Raw genomic sequence first — 18,291 nt, forward strand, 5'->3', positions numbered from 1 at the left:
TTACGTATAAAAGTACTCGTATTAATAAAGTTGTGTCACCGAATCGAAATCGGCGAATCTGGATCTCGTTCCTGCAACAATGTCTCTTAAACTTATTGTTCAATTTAATAATTACGCGAAATTAATGTTTTATAAGCCATCATAAACTAAAATTACAATAATTATGACTTAAATTTATTAGAAAATGAGTTCATATTGTTCCTTAAAATTATGATTTCGCTATAAATATCAAAATAAAATTTTATCTTTAAAGATAGGTTTAGAGAAATGGCGCTTTAGAATCAACCCCATTGTAATGTTAAATATTACATAAATATTGTAATTAAAATATTGAAATTTTTTATAATAAAAACATTAACAAAACTTTTTTTAATAGGTTGAAAATTAAAATTTACCTTACTTGTGCCATGTACTTACATGGTACCACCAAGTGAGTACAGGCGGGCTACCAAATAAATTATAAGGTACCAAATATATGATATATTTACTATTACGAGAGTATGAAGTTAATCATTTAGCTTATGTACGTTGTGACGATTTCATCTGGAATTGGGTAAATTGTTAACATCAAGACTGTTATATAGAAACAAACAGAAAGCAAACGTTGACATGATAATATTCTGTATGTACGAAGGAGTATATTAAATGCAAAATTTCTAATATTCGCCGGAAAAGATACAAGTTACAGTTAGTATATAATGAAGAAAAGGATTGTTTTTTTTGTCTCTAATCACGATACCTTCGTACCAGAAAGTTTTTATTATATCTTTTCATCATATGACAAGATATATTTTTTGGAAGTAAGAACATTATAGTGAATAATAATAATGCAGTGGTAACTTCGTTTCGGATTATTTGTTTCATAGATATTTAAGAAAATTAATAACGTGATAAAATTCGAATTTTAATCGATGGATTATGATCCAAACATCTTCACACATAGCTTCACTTGTCAAACACTATCGGGCGTTAATTTCACCGCTGAGTTGCCGTTCACAAATTGTTTTACTTTTAATTGGTGTGTGAAAATAAAGAAAAAGCAATTATATATAAATTATAAATATCAATTGTGATATGGAGTTAATTTTAGAAAGATTATATTTCAAATAAACAAACTAATATTATTATATTTATTATTTTTTTTTTTAAGTTATAATGTTGCAATTATTTGCACAGATAAATGGCAAAAGAAGTGTCAGTGTCAAAATATAGATTTAATGCTTGTTACTTTTGTTACGTCAATGTCAATTTTATGAATAAATTACGATTTTTATTTTTGTAAATGATTTGATTTGAAAAATATTGTTTTCTATTCAGATAATATCTAGAATTATATCTAGAAAGGTGCTGTTCATTTATTGTTTTTAATATTTTCTCCCACTAACTGGTGTTAGTTTACTTTTTCTTTTACATCCACTATCAGTCGTGATGTAAGACAGTTTTAGACTTGGTTTTTAAATTATTTTCTCATATTTTTGCGTAACAGACACTATTAAGACCTGTATTTATTGTTTGGTTAACTGAATGTATGTAGTTTATTTAAGTGTTGTTTTTAGATGCTGAAATTTAGCGGTCCTATAATTTGGAGGTTAGGTGGTCGAACTATTGCAAGGACATACTCGAGTTCTGGAGCTACTGTATTTAAAGGTAGTCAAATTGATACATCTGGCAGTGGACCTGAGAAGAATTTCAAGCCCATTGTTGATGAGGATAAAGACAATTCAGGTAAAAACAATGACTAAATAATATGAGACTAGAAATTAAAATGACACACATTTTATTAATATTTACTGAAAGTTGTATTCCAGAGTGGCTTCTTATTTAAATTCCTGTGCTTAAGTTAACTACTTATCCCTATATTTTGTACAAATTAAGAAAAATTGCAATTTTTGTAAATCACATGAGATAATGTAAATATATCATATGTAATAATATAAAAACCAATTACTTAAATGCCAAAAAATGAGGATATTTTATGTATATTGTAAATTAAAAAAAAAATAGTAATCTGTGTTTCCACTATTGAAACTAATCATCAATCAATTTGAGGAATGGCCACCTATATTCTTTCTAACAAATAAAAAATGTGTGAGGTATGCATTGCATCCATACTCAGCAGAGCTTTTCTTTGGAATATATCCCATACATGCTCAATAGCCAATGTCTCAATGCTCAATACAATGCCAATGTCCGGCAATTTAGTAGGCCACAGCAGAATGTTAATGCAAGCTTTGGTAAGAGTGTGTGTTATCACTCTAGTTGTCTGTGGACATACATTGTCATGCGTTAGTCAATACACATCACCCAACTGGCTTCACAAAGGAATGATCATATCCTTTCAGAATAAATCTGAGCATTGAGATTGCCCCTGATCCAAATGAGATTGGTTTTTCTACTGATTCCAATATCTTCATAGGAATGAACTTTTTGCAAAATTTCAAATATTCTTGATGTCCAGAGGTTCTCTAAATTTGAGTATATCTTGTATCAGGCTTTATATCGTAATGAGATTTACCAGAAAAGCAAATACAATGCCAGTCTTCTTTCGATGAGAAGAAATTCAACATAGTTTTATTCTAAAAGCATAAATAATATTGTGTAAATTATTCTTTACATTAAGATTGTAAGTTTTTTTTTATGCAACTTTATTCTAAGTTTAATCAATTGTTGAATGTATGTTGACAATAACTTCAAAACGGCTGCAGCTCTGCTTTGTTTATAATGTTTTTAATTATCAGAACAAGATATCTATAAGTAAAAGATTCTATAAAAAAAAAAAACAAAATAAAATTTTGATTTAAATTTTTTATATAAAACTTAGAATGGCAAACAGGCTGACGGCTGATCTGATGAAAAGTGGTAACCATCACCTATAAACGTGAGCAGTACCATGGACATAACAGAATATACTGTTTTACCCATGATACACCCCATGTGTTGCCATTCCTGAGGACTCGGGTGTTATTCCTTTGTACCCAGTAAATTTACTGCCATATCACACTCTTCAAACTGGAACAGTCATGCTTTATTTGTGGTGAAAAGTTATTGTTGTTGTAAACAGGTCTGGTAGCAGCTGCATTTGCATCTCTCAGTAACCCTGACTCCGACATAAAGAAACCAAGCCCTAAGTCAGTAAAGTACAGTAAGTTGCAGCAACTTGATGCTCAAATCTTGAAGGCTACAGATGTCGATAGTCTATTGATTGCCGCTGAAAATTCTGTTGTGTCTCGACGACATGCTTTGAAGGTAAGCAATGAGGAGTACTATAGATATCATAAGTATAAGAGTATAGATGCAGTTGATAATCTTTATTCAAAAATGGTTAATGGTAAATTTATTTGAATAATATTTGAAAATTGTGTCCCGCAAATAAAAACAACTTTAATCTTAACAAACCCAGTTATTATGGACTGAACTAATTATTGTAATAATATTACTAAACCAATTTTGAAAAAAATTCTAATGGACCAGTCTGTAAGTATATCCTTTCAGATAAATGGTTTTTCCAAATCAGTTTGGAACTGATGGAGTTGTGAGGTAACAAACTTAATATGTATATGTTTCTTTTTTTATTTTGGTTTACTATATTGGAAATATTATTCAAATACGAAAGTCATGTTACAAAAATTATAGTGTCATTGAACTATTTATTGCTTACATAACACCTTACTGTCTGTTTTAATTTTAAATGCCTAATTTTGATAAAAAGACATGTTCAGATTATTTATAGTTCTAAGGATATAAAAATAGATTATAATAAAAACCAACGTCTCAATGTATTTACAGATGGTGTCAGTTCTATCAGAATGGTCAAGTAATAACAAAGTGAAATTGGCTGACTTCGAGAAGGACCCTCGGTTCCTAAAGTTATGTCGCATCCTAGCCAGAACTCCAACTACGGCTCAGGCCATGACATCGCTGACTATGGCTGAGGACCTGAGCACAGTTTTGGGTATAACCGGTGATGATGAAGCAGCCAGGTTGATATCCAATTTGACGCTACCTCAAATGGTTAAGGTATGTTTCTCATCATTAATTTTGTGGGAACTTTAGTTTACTTTTTAAGGGTGATAATGGTAACTCCACTTATGCTATCAGTATGTGCTGGCAGTGAACCGGAGGATGGAAGGTAAGTATGCAAACGTAGGTCAGTTAGCCCATCATGGTAAAGTTATCTGTAATTAAGCATGGTGGTTATAATGTTGTAAAACAGATGTGCTTTGCATGCTTAAATAACTTTTCTTTATAATAAAAAAAAAAAAAACTGCTTATAAAATGAATATGCACTTTAATTGAAGGACGCCATGACAGAGAAGCTTAATTCATTTTCCAATGTTGCCAACCTTAGGTACAATAATTTCTAATATACTACAGTGGTTTCCAAAGGTGACCTCAAGGAGTTAACCTTTGGAAACCACTGGATATATTGGTAGCAATTTGGATTCCCATTCCTAAGAATTCCATTTTCCCTCCAAATATTATTGTACCTGTGTAATGAAAAAAAAATATTTCTATCTTTTTTAAACTAACAATGTTTATTGTTAGTTTTGTTAATTCAATTAAATTAACTTGTAAATTACATTGTTAATGCATTTATAAATATTGTGAGCAAGGGTGGACTTATCTCTGACAGAGATCTCTCCCAGTCAACCTGTTGGAAAGCATATCGATATGATTACTTACTGGTATAAAAAGTAGTCTATATTCTTCTCCATCTCATATATGTATACCAAATTTCAGTGATTGGTTAAGCGGTTAATGTATTATAAGGTAACAAATAAAATCACTTTTACATCTATCTATACTTATAATAAATCTGTAGAGAGGTCAATTCTGTACATGAAATGTATTTCCAAAATAACTATCAGGGAGTGATTAGTGATTAACACTGATGCCAAAAATGCAATCAGTAAAATTTTTGTCTGTCTGTGTGTCTGTCTGTATGATCGTTATAGAAACAAAAACTACTCGACGGATTTTAATGAAACTTGGTACAATTCTTCATACTCCTGAGCAGGTTATGGTATACTTGTCACCACGCTACGATCAATAAGAGCAGTGCAGTGAAGGGAAATGTGTCTGTTACATCAAAACCACTAAACCGTGAGGAAGGGCGTAGGCTACTTATTTTACGAAAAACAACGGAAACACGGACGAAGTTGCGGGCAACAGCTAGTTTATAATATTAGTAAGGATTTATAATATATAGTTATGAACATGTCATATTTTTCAGGTGATGAAGGCATTGCATTCGAAAAGTCGACGGAGCACACCTCTACTTCGCGCCCTTTCGCACAATATAAATAAAACCAGTGAAATCATAGACCTAAAAAAGTCTGCCGACCTCCTTTTCTCTATGGTTTCATTGAATTTTCCAGATCCTCTATTGTTGGATAGAATATGCAAGTAAGTAGGTTTTGATATTATTAGAAAAATACTTTTAATACAACTGTAAAGTACTTTTAATACCCCCGTAACTGGCGAGCGTGTATGAAAAGATTGATGAATGTGGAAGAAGCGAAAGAGGTTTGTTTGAATCGAAGCATTTGGCGTTCCATTGTTTCTGCCTACCCTAATGGGAGACAGACGTGACAGATATGTATGATATGTATGTATGTACTTTTAATACAAGGACTATTGGGGGGGAGTGATGTAGGCTACCAACCTCTTTCAAACCTACATAGTTGTAGAAATGTAAATAGTGACGTTTTTGACAATCTTATTGTCTTAGCAATTGTACCGAACAATATTTTGTATCGCGACTTATTATATCTGTAATTATTTACTTGTAATATTATTAATTATACAATCTCGTACTTAATCTTTTTTTTCTCTCACTCCTTCTGAATGAAGGCGTGTAGACGTGGGCTTGATGATATTTATATGTATAAAATATCATCAAGCCCACGTCTACACGCCTCTACACTGGTGACCCCGACGTGATCTAGACTCTCTACAACTATGTAGGTTTGAAAGAGGTTAGTAGCCTACATGTTTTTAAAGTACCACGAAGTGCCAACAATTAGAATTATTAATATAAAGAATAGTAGTATTTGTATTGTTCTTAATTATTGTATTTATTTATTATAAGGATTTTTGACCGAATTAAAAAAAAATTCTCAATTTGGATGTATTTTTTTTTAAAGTCGATTGCTTGGTACCTCTGTCCTATTCGTTTTTCTACCGTGAAGCAGTTGTGTTTGCATGGCTGTGTTTCGGTTTGAACGGTGGGATATGGCGTGAATTTACTGGGTACAGAGGAATAACACCTGAGTCCTCAGTAATGGCAACGCATGTGGGGTATCATGGGCGAAACAGTATACTCTGTTATGTCCATGGTACTGCTCATGTATATAACCGACCGTTACCACTTTCCATCAGGTGGACCGTCAGCTTGTTTGCCATTATAAGTTGTATAAAAAAAAACAAAATCTTTTATTATCTGAAAGGTATATCCTTAAGTATTGGTCCTTTAAAAGATTTATCAACATCAGTTGAGTAGTTTAGTTTTCAAATCAAAGTTACTGGTTTTGTCACAATTGGAGTCGTTTTTTTTTGTCAGACACAATTTTTAATTATATTATGTTCAAATAGTAGGACAATAGTCATTTTTTAAGATAATTTTTTATTGTATTATTATTTATCATAATTTCCAAAGAGGGTTGACGTCAGGCAGGCGGCCGCGGTAAAACTATAAGCTAAATCCTTTTGTAATATGGATGAAACCATATTGCGCCGACCCCAAATAATAATTGGGATAAGGGTAGGAAGGTGATGATGATGATTATGTTCATATAGTAACTGACTCACACATACATCAATCACACTACTTAATATTCAGATAGTATAAGTAAATAATACTAAAGTACCGTGTGGACTCCCCCTGCCGCCCCCTGCGATCTGGCCTCACCCCCTCTCGAACACGCGTCAGCACCCAAACTCTATTTTCCCGCCATAATCGTAACTACACACGCACGGGGGGAAAGGGATTGTTAGTAATGAAGACTGAGAATCCCATTGCTAGCAATATACCCAACCAGGTCCACCTCCTCGCGGTTCTCCCTGGAAACTATCATGGTTAATTCCTGATGAATTCATCATGATGGGCTAACTGGCCTGTTTTCATTCTCATCTATCACCCTTCACTGGTGCTCCGCCAGCGTATCTCGTTAGCGCAGGCGGGGCTACCATACCATTTTCACCCATCAAAAAAAACAGATGGTAATTTGTTTCTGTAGTTGCGACAAACACGAATCGTGGCGTTCTTGTATGAAATGTCCGGGGTGTGATTTCAGTGACGTTATTGAGTGTCTTCCGTCCAACAAGGAGAAGCCAGCAGTCGTAAATTCCATCATAGTCTCCCTCGGTCTGCTCAAGTACCGCCACGAGGCCACGCTGACTGCCATATCGGACTGGATCCAGAAGAACAGCTCCGTTTGCAGACCGGGAGATGTGGCGTCCGCTGTTATTACATTTGCAACAGTTGATTTCGTGCCCCCACAGAGCGAACAACTTTTTGAGGTATGAGAAATGAAGTGTTTTTATTTACCAGGGGGCCTGGCTCCTTAAACCCAGAGGGAGAGGAGTCCCTTTTACCAGAGGGAGACTTTGTACAAAAGTCGATTGCTTGGGTACCTCTGTCCCATTCGTGTTTCTACCCTGAAGCAGTTGTGTTTGCATGGCTGTGTTTCGGTTTGAAGGGTGGGATATGGCGTGAATTTACAGGGTACAGAGGAATAACACCTGAGTCCTCAGGAATGGAAATGCATGGGGGGTATCTTGGGCGAAACAGTATATGTGTGTACTGTTATGTCCATGGTACTGCTCATGTCTATAGGCGACGGTTGCCACTTTCTATCAGGTGAGCCGTCAGCTTGTTTGTCATTCTAAGTTATATAAAAGAAAAGTCACGGTAGTCTCCAATTACTAACAATCCCTTCCCCCCCTTATCTTGTATTCTATTAATGATGAATACTACTGTCCACAGTCAGCATTATCACTCAAAGAAGAAGAAATGGCGAAGGCATCGGTGTGGCTGGATTTAACATTTTCATTGCTGACGTTAAACAAAGCCGACAAGCAGCACTTAGTATCGACGCTACGTCCAGAATTCATAGACAAATTATTATCTACTGGAGGTAACAGATTATTTATTATTATTATACGCAAACATTTTGTATATAACAACATAACCTTCAAGAAAAGAGCATATTCCTTTTTAAAAGGCCGGCAGCACACTTGCAATGCCGTAGGTGTTGTGGGTGACCATGGGCGGCGGTAGTCACTTACCATCAGGTGAGCTGCATGCGCGTTTGCCCACTGTGTTGTAAAAAAAATACGCAGGAATTTTCAACTGCTTCTTAAAAACAAAGATCTGAATAATCTTAATACTAGATACAAATTCAAACTTGCTGTTCCAAAGTATATTTTAGAAAAAAATAGATAGTTTATGGGATTGGACATTAAATGTTATTGTAAACCGTTCGTAAAGTAAGATGTTACAAATTGGCAACGGTTATTAGTGGACTGTATGAAAATTATTACGATGATGGTAGGTCAATAATGAACACAAGAGGATAATGAAGGTGGAGACCATTGACCTGAAGCTTTGTAGTTAGCAGGATTCGGTTCTGGCTTTAGGCTTCCAGCTTTAAGTTCCTAACTTCTGGCTCGTTCGAACTTACCCTCAGATCCGGGTTATCTATCCACCGCCTTGAACCGACCAGCAGTGCAATGCCCTCCTCTCAATCAGCCTCTTGGTTATATGTTATATAATTAAAAATGATACGAAACCATATATATTAATTTATACGATTTTCGCGGCAATATATGCACGCGCGCGATAATATTTGAAAACGAGAACGACGACAACGAACGTACGTTCTACCGACACATTCGATAACAATAGACAAGACTTTTTTTTTTTTTACGATATTGTTGCCAGGCGAAAATTATTAAAGCTACAATTCTTAACAGTTATAATATAATAATTTCGGATTTACCTTCTAATAAGTTTAAAACTGTTATTAAAAACGCTTATTGAACAGAGCCTGAACAATTTTTTTTTTAATATTTTAAAGGCTTTTACCTTCTCCAGGTATATTAGTCCTATCGTCACCCTGAACTGATTTCTCAAACAAAACTTTAGTTACTTTAATGACAATTGTGCATGGAGTTAGTCGATCATGCGCGGGCTTTTAACGACCATTTAATTTTAGACATAGTACATTGAAATAAATACACATAATGTTAATAGAGATTTGAAAGAATAACTGTTGAGTTTCTTGCGGACTCTTCGCAACAGATAACAACCTTCCGAACCTTGCAGTAGAATAAAATAAATGATGATTTAAAATTGCTTGTAAACAAGACTATTTGATAAACATGGTTTGAATTTGAATAATATAAAAATCGCGATTAAAATACATGGGTTGATCGTAAAACGATGAAAATTTAAAGCTATATGTATTTTTCAATATATATATATATATATATATATATATATATATATATATATATATATATATATATATATATATATATATATATATATATATATATATATTTATTTCTAGAGATTCCAATACCTGCGCGTCGCAAACTGATGGTGATCGATGCATACGTGGGCCTCACGTACCCTGACTCGCCTCGGTTGCCTGAAGATATATCAGTGGGTGTTCCCCTGGTCTACACCAAGGAGAAGACGTCGTACGTCCAGAGTATTATGGACACGTTCAAGAGCCTGGTGTCTGCTGAGACCTTCTTGAGGAAGGAATGTAATTCGGGCATGGGATTTTTATATGGTGAGTAAATTATTTATATAATTCATTGATATATTCGACATGAAGCTGTCATCGTTCAGGGGGTGCGTGAGCCATTTGGAATGAACTTGTACGTTTACATGTAGTTCATGTTTAGGATGTCTGGGAATGATTAGATATGTGTTCACTTTGTGTTGTGTATATATTTAATGATTTTATATTACAATGAATTGACACGAATAGATACAAAATGTGACAAAATTTTATTGCAAATGTTTATGTTATTATGATGAAATTATTTTAATGTTTTGTTTAATAAGTTTTTATATTTGCACGCCTACAGTGTGCCAGAATAAGATTGGACTATTTTTCTTGTAAAGTAACACCTATAAAAACGTACCTTATTCCAGCAAATAAATGATTTCAATTTCAATTTCTTTGTGTGGTGTATATTTTATGGTTTTTATTTTAATGTAAATTATATATATATATATATATATATATATATATATATATATATATATATATATATATATATATAATGTATTTTAATTATTATGTCTTCCACGTGTCGTTTGAAATGTTATGTCTAAATGTGAATTATGTTGTGTACACATGTTTTTTGAATTGTAACCTAGCATTAAAACCATAATTACCTATATATAAAAATAAATGTTATAATTTGTTGAGTTTTTGTGTTGATAGTTTTATGGTTCCACAATTATTATTTTTATATATATATATATATATATATATATATATATATATATATATATATATATATATATATATATATATATATATATATATATATATATATATATATATATATATATAAGTAATATATATGTCTTGAGGAAATTGTAATAGAAAAATATAATAAAAGTATAAGTGGATTTCAATACGTGTTCTTTATTGCTTGGCGCAAGTGCTCATGCTTCATTATATCAAATATAAATAAAATTATCAATATGTGCCGCATTAAAAATAAATAATTTATGCTATCCAGAGTATTCGCAGACACAGACTGAGAGCTGATCAATGGATCAGTCTATGCAAATAGAAATTGTAAAGAATGTTTGGTATATTTGCACTAGTTAATATTACCTTTGCATTAGTTAAACCTTAGTAATCACGAATGGCAACATATGAAGGGCGATATAGTATACTATTTTTTTTATGGGTGAAAATGGAATGGTAACCCTGCGCTAATGGGATACGCTGGCGGAGCACCAGTGAAGGGTGATAGATGAAAATGAAAACAGGTCAGTTAGCCCATCATGATGAATTCATCAGGAATTAACCACGATAGTTTCCAGGGAGAACCGCGAGGAGGTCGACCTGGTTGGGTATATTGCTAGCAATGGGATTCTTAGTCTCCATTACTAACAATCCCTTTCCCCCCCATAGTATACTCTGTTACGTCCATGGTATTGTTCATGTCTATAAACGACGATTACTACTTTCTGTGTGGGGCTGTCAGTTTGTTTGTCTTTCTAGGTTCAAAGTACACGTGTATTTCATATTGCAGATGCGGAATTCGCTGTGGATGCTAAATGTCATCCGGTACCTTTGCAGAAAGCTGCTAGTCAAAAAAGGTGATTTTTTTATTATTTATTATATATTACGAATTATGTATACAAGCAACTGTTATTAAATTTGAAATACGTCAACTTTTTAGCCGTATGGTCCCGGCATTGAATAAGGCAACCCCTTCCTGTCCCGTGGGTGTCGTAAAAGCCGACTAAGGGAAGGCGAGGGATGGCTAGCAGAATCCCTCTTAAAACATCTCTAAAGCCTAACTGCTGTTGCCAACCCACATCCAAGCGTGGCAAATACTGGGAACTCCCCCAAAGAGGAAAGGCTTATGTTCAGCACTAGACAGTTAGGCTGATATGATGAGTGAATGATAGGAATAAAATGAGCAACCCCTTCCTTTTCCTTGGTTGTCGTAAGAGGCGACCAAGGGAACTCAAAGGTCGAGGGTTGATTAGCAGCGTCCCACTTAAAACATCAACAAAAGCCTAATTAGGTCGCACACTCGCCTGCCAAGTGTGGCGATTATTGGCAATTCCCCTACCACTGCCTATGAGGAGACCTATGTTCAGCACTGGATAATTGGGGGGGGGGGGAAGATTGTTAGCAATAGGGAGGTTAGTCCCCATTGCTATCAATATACCCTATCAGGTCGACCTCCACGCGGATCCTCCTGGATCGTAATTAATTTGTCGTTGAATTCGTCACGATGGGCTAACTGACCTGCCTTTTCATCCTCACCTATCACCTCTCACTGGTGCCCCGCCAGTGTATACCGATAGTGTAGGGTTACCATGCCATTTTCACCCATTAAAAACTGGACATTTAACGGCTTGTATGATGGTGAGAATGATGATTACCAGAATCCTACTAGTGTCCATTGAATATTAATTGTCTCCAATCCCGCAGCGTGTTCAGGATAGCGGTGCTGGGCCTGGACTACCACGACATGACGCGGAAGGCGGTGCATCCGATAGGCATCAACCAGCTTTATACGAGGCTGTTGGAACTTAAGGTAATTACAGGCGAAACAGTATACTATGTTATGTCCGTGGTACTGCTCGTGTCTATAGGCGACGGTTACCACTTTACATCAGGTGGGCCGTCAGCTTGTTTGCCATTCTAAGTTGTATAAAAAAAACATTATATTTAATTTGTAGATTCAAAGCAACAACAGTTTAAGGCAAATGTGAAAAGGCTATTGTTAGGTCCGCGAGCTCCCTCTTAGAACACGACCCGTCTTTCCATCAGGCGAGAGTTTAATCGCGGAACCTTTCTAATGTATTTTCTATTGGTATAATATGAAAGTGATCACTCGAAGATTGTCTATTTTTATACAATTTAGAATGGCAAACAAGCTGACGGCCCACCTGATGGAAAGTGGTAACCGACGCCTATAGACATGAGCAGTACCACGGACATAACATAGTATACTGTTTCGCTCATGATACCCCCTATGCGTTACCATTCTTGACGACTCAGATGTTATTCCTCTGTACCCTGTAAATTCATACCATATCCCAGCCTTCAAACCGAAACACAGCCATGCAAACACAACTGCTTCACGGTTGAAACACGAATAGGACAGAGGTACCCAAGCAATCGACTTTTGTACAAAGTCTCCCTCTGGTAATATATATATATATATATATATATATATATGTATGTATGTGTGTGTGTGTGTGTATATAGTATGTATGTATATATATATATATATATATATATATATAAGTGGATGCCGTACGGTTAACACCAGCCTCATTGAAAGATGTCTCATTTAAAAGTGAAACATGTGTCGCAAAACGTGTGTGGACGGAATAGCGGTCGGGGATTGATGGTTAAAATGGAATGTTGTAGAACTTCTGGTAATAATAATAAAGCAGTCAATCTTCGAGTATTTTCAGTCGCGCGCGTACTAATAGTATCGGAATTAAACAACATAATTCTAAATCGACTAACCAGTACTTATTAAATTTTTTTTATCGTGCCTCCCACCAAATTGTTTATAATTACTCCTCTCCATCCAAAGGTTGCCTGAAAGAGATCGCTATTAGCGATAAGGTCGCCCATTGTTTTCTCATTGTGGTTATTTCTTGTAATTATTTATATTTATAATAAGTTTACTATTGTAATCTTTTGGAGGAAACAATAAACAGTATCTATCTATCTATCTTATTTACACTGTAGTTTTGTGTACAGAGTAACTCATGAAGCCTGCACAGCTTAGAAATGACAATCACTAAACAATGTTTTCCCGTTTCAGGGCTTCAAAGTATTACAGTTACCGTACACGGAGTACAACCCTAAAGACAAGCTCGTCGCTCGTGTACAGTACATAGAAAAGAAATTAAAAGAAATTATCAGCAGTGCGCCCGCTTCGTAGGTGACATTAGTTAGATTTCTATTATAGTCTGTGTCATTGTACAGCGGGTGTACCATGAAATGAAGTTCCGAAATTTCGTACTCAATTTCGTGTTTTTGTTTATACCAAAATCGGACCAATAAATGGAGTTTAACATTTCGTTAATCATAAAAGTGCAAAGGAACAATATTTTACACATTTTTAATATTTCCAAACGGCATGTATTATGTAATTTTAACATCAAATTTCTGTTTCGTTTGGCACCGAAATTTCGGAGAACATTTCATGGCTGAGCATAATTTCGTGACATCATAGGGAATAAATCAATTAGCTGATTGACTTTTTTCTGCAGTGAGATTATAAATACAACTTATGTGTAAGTATGTATAGTACAAAGGTCTACACATCCAGTGAACATCGAGGGCAATAATTAACAAATTACAAGGTTGTATAAGAATCAAATGTTTCATTTGACTGTATTGTTGTAATCACATATATTAGTTAAGTAATTTAACATGAGAATTTAATTTATTTATTATTAGATCAAAATTAATTATACTTCACAGTTGTAATAACCTAATGGGGTAGTCAGAGGTGTTTTTTTGACCGTCGTAGTAATATTCGATATGCTAACTTTTCAGCGAGCACATTTAAAAGTCGATGTGACAGGAATTTTGCTGAAAATACCTGTTTTTTTTATGCAACTTAGAATGGCAAACAAGCTGACGACCCGCCTGATGGAAAGTGGTAACCGTCGTCTATAGACATGAGCTGTACCGTGGATATAACAGAGTGTACCCTTTCGCCCATGATACCCCCCATGCGTTGCCATTCCTGAGGACTCAGGTGTTATTCCTCTGTACCCTGTAAATTTACTGCCATATCTCGCCCTTCAAACCGAAACACAGCCATGCAAACACAACTGCTTCACGGTAGAAACATGAATGCGACAGAGGTGCCCAAACGAACGACTTTTGTACAAAGTCTCCCTCTGGTATTGTGAAAATGAAACAAACAAATCAAGAAATTGTTACAAAAATCCTGTGTAACATAAGTACGCACTAGTTTTAATTATTACCAACTGTTACAATGTTATTATAACATGATGTAATGTTCTTATCTCTATGTAACGTCATATATGTAATACGAGTATGTACATAATGTAAAATAATATTGAACTTTATATATGTAAACACGTGTTTGTTTTATTCAAGTCTTTAATTGATATATCGTCATAGTCGTAGAATACTGACGGATCTTTATATGTAATCTTCGTTAGATCCGTCAGTATTCTACGACTATGACGACATGTAGGTGACATTTAGGGCCCATGTAGATGGACATTTGAATTGGACGAACGTATAAAGGAAATTTGATAGCATGATGGAAACGTCGTCATCAATAATTAGTAGTACCGCATTCGAGTATTCTGACACTTCCCTTTGGTTGACTGGGAGAGAATGCTTTTAGCATAAAGGCCGCCATGTACACATATTTGTACTAATCTATCTATGCTTATAATAAATCTGTAGCGAGGTCAATTCTGTACATGAAATATATTTCCAAAATAACTATCAGGGGGTGATTAGTGATCGATACTGATGCCAAAAATGCAATCAGTAAAATTTTTGTCTGTCTGCCTCTGTCTGTATGTTCGTTATAGAAACAAAAACTACTCGATGGATTTTAATGAAACTTGGTACAATTATTCTTCATACTCCTGGGCAGGTTATAGTATACTTTTCATCACACTACGATTAAGGGAAATTTTAAAAATGTCCACCCGTGCGACGCCGGGACGGGCCGCTAGTGAATAAATAAATAAATATTAGTCATTATCTGTCCACTGCTAAACCTAAGCTTCTCCCGCGAGTTCCAAAGCTCAACATAAGGGGAGGAAGTTTGTCAGTAGAATGGGCCACCCTTTTCCGCGGGTGTCGTAAGAGGCGAGACTAAGGGAGGGCGAGGGATGGGCAATAGTGTCCCTCCTAAAACATCTCCAAAGCCTAACAAAACCCAAAAGCCTGGCAAAACTCACCAAGGGGGAGGCTTATGGTTAACAGTGGACAGTTAAAGGCTTATGATGATGATGAAATGTACAAATTAACTAGTAGATTAACTGTTTTAATATATATATATATATATATATATATATATATATATATATATATATATATATATATATATATATATATATATATATATATATATATATATTTACATAAACATCAATTTTATTTTGAAATAAAACTGGTATTTTTATTATTTACAAAGGGTAATTATGTGATTGAGCCCCCGTTATCTATATTTCCATCTTTTAAACACAAAAAAAAAAAACAAATGTGGAAATGAGGAAGTAAGCTTGTTTCTTATTGTACCTCTTGGTGATTTAACGCCTGAACAAATCGTCATGAAACTTGATATATAAGTACTGTTTGGGATGGAGAAGGCTACTATTTATACCAGTCATGTAGACAAAGACGCGGGTAAGAGTTAGTATTCAAAATTAATTTGTATACGAAACTTGATACTAGGCATGCAGGACGCGTACTACGCGTACGAATATGAAATTGTTGAAAATGTCACATAAAATGTACACAAATGTATTTATAGCCTTTCTATTGATTTGTATTAATTTTATTAGAAATGTACATATATAGGTCAGTGTGTAGCATAGTATTACTTCAATAGTAATTAAACTAATAAATTATTTATGCCATACCCGAAAATTCGCTGTTTGAGGAGATTCGAAACGAATTGATTCGCAGTAGAATTAGAGTAAATGTTTGCCCACAAAGGTTTTTTGCTGTTTGTACTGGTTAGTACAAATTAACGGTTTTTAAAATTAGTTTAATTGAGTAAAATTAAATTACATCAAATTAAATTACATCGAGTTACATTAAATTAAATAAATTACATTGAATTAAATAAATTACATTGAATTAAATTAAATTACACTGAATTAAATTAAATCGTATTGAATTACACTGAATTAAATTAAATTACACTGAATTAAATTAAATTGTATTAAATTACATTGAATTAAATTAAATTGAATTAAACTAAATTGTATTAAATTACATTGAATTAATATTAAATTGTATTTATTACATGAGGAACCTTTATGATGCCCATGTATGTACGGGAGATATTTGTATAATAGCGGGCGTTATTGGGATATAGCTGATGTGACAATTTATTGAACTTTATGTTAACTTTGATTATTGAAATTTATATTGTACTTGACACCATTATATCGAGTAATCGACTTGATGCAATAAGTTTACTTACTAACTAATCAACCAAATACAGAAATACTTACTGTAATGTTTTGTAGACAATGTGAATAATGGTATGTGTATTTACAAAAAGTTATAGTTGTTAATATTGTTTGAATAAATGAAATACACTACAGTGTTCTTTTTTATTACAAAAAAATATCCACAGCTAGAGTTAAAATTGTAATAATGAATGTAAAATAATAACTCAAGTAATAGTTAACTTTTTTGTACGAGGTCTGTCCGGAAAGTTCGTATAAAAGTGTTTTTGTAAGCGCAGGACCCCTTCCTTATGTCCCTAACAATGCTTCAGTTCTGGTCTGACCGACGACTGGCTTGTCACGCCATCTGTGAAGTTACCTCTTAACGAAACCCCGTCGGCATAGCCCGCTTCCGTTTTCTCGAAACTCGGCAATAATGGCCGTGAAATTTTTGCCGATCTCAGAACAGTTTATGGGGATGATGCTGTGAAGGAACCCAACCTTCCACAAGTGGCTAAAAAATCCCGCTCATATGTCAAGACAATGTTGATTGTTTTTTTCGATGTTATTGTCCATTGTCCCTCCAGGCCAGACAGTTGATGGAAAATTCTACGTCGATGTGCTCAGACGCCTCAAAGCTCGTGTTTCGTTTACGTTGGATTCTTCACCACGACAAAAAGTTTTTGATATATTGACCAAACACCCCCCCCCCTATTCGCCGGATTTGGCCCCGTGTGACTTCTTTACCAAATTTTATTTGGGGGACATAAATGAGATAAAAAAAGCTACGACGGGGCAGCTAGAAACCTACAACCAGAGGACTTTCAAGGAGCCTTCTCACAGTAAACGGCGTTGGCACAAGTGCATTATGTAGTACTTTGAAGGGGATAAAATTGATTTACCTGAATAATTGTAAAATAAAATTTTTAAAAAACTTTTATACGTACTTTCCGGACAAACCTCGTATATTTATTTATTTTTCGACGAGCGAACGTAGGATTTTTTTTATGTTTGTTACCTCATATCTCCGTTAGTTGTCAAGTGATTTGTGAAATTTTTTTTTACGTAAAAGGATATATTTATGGATTAGTCCCATAGAAATTTTATTTAAATCGGTACAGTAGTTTAGTTTTTAAATTAAAATAACTGGGTTTTCTATAAATTAAGTCGGTTTTATTTGTGTCTACGATGTAGGAGAAATTATCATTACATATTAGTAGTGAAGTATTAATATAGTTTTAAAAACATATAATATTAATAAAAACATTGATTAAATTTTTTTTTTGGAATAAATACAATAAGTTATTAAAAAAGTTGTTAAAATTAAAGATAAAACCCTTTATATATATATGTATATATTTCTCATTACCTTC

General features: G+C 34.2%; 1 protein-coding gene across 1 annotated transcript; it reads left to right on the top strand.

Moving 5' to 3' along the window:
- Positions 1 to 1,226: 1,226 nt before the first annotated feature.
- LOC113513162 (FAST kinase domain-containing protein 4) lies at positions 1,227 to 17,073 on the top strand. Its single transcript, XM_052902177.1, has 11 exons — positions 1,227 to 1,344; positions 1,557 to 1,725; positions 3,062 to 3,246; positions 3,787 to 4,017; positions 5,234 to 5,406; positions 7,296 to 7,521; positions 7,988 to 8,138; positions 9,576 to 9,803; positions 11,293 to 11,359; positions 12,207 to 12,312; positions 13,561 to 17,073. The coding sequence occupies exons 2-11, from the start codon at positions 1,557 to 1,559 to the stop codon at positions 13,678 to 13,680; spliced, it is 1,656 nt and encodes a 551-aa protein (XP_052758137.1). The 5' UTR covers positions 1,227 to 1,344; the 3' UTR covers positions 13,681 to 17,073.
- The last annotated feature ends 1,218 nt before the right edge of the window (positions 17,074 to 18,291 follow it).

This window comes from Galleria mellonella, unplaced genomic scaffold (genome assembly GCF_026898425.1).
Source record: "Galleria mellonella isolate WM207_F2 unplaced genomic scaffold, CSIRO_AGI_GalMel_v1 utg874, whole genome shotgun sequence".
Classification (NCBI taxonomy): domain Eukaryota; kingdom Metazoa; phylum Arthropoda; class Insecta; order Lepidoptera; family Pyralidae; genus Galleria; species Galleria mellonella.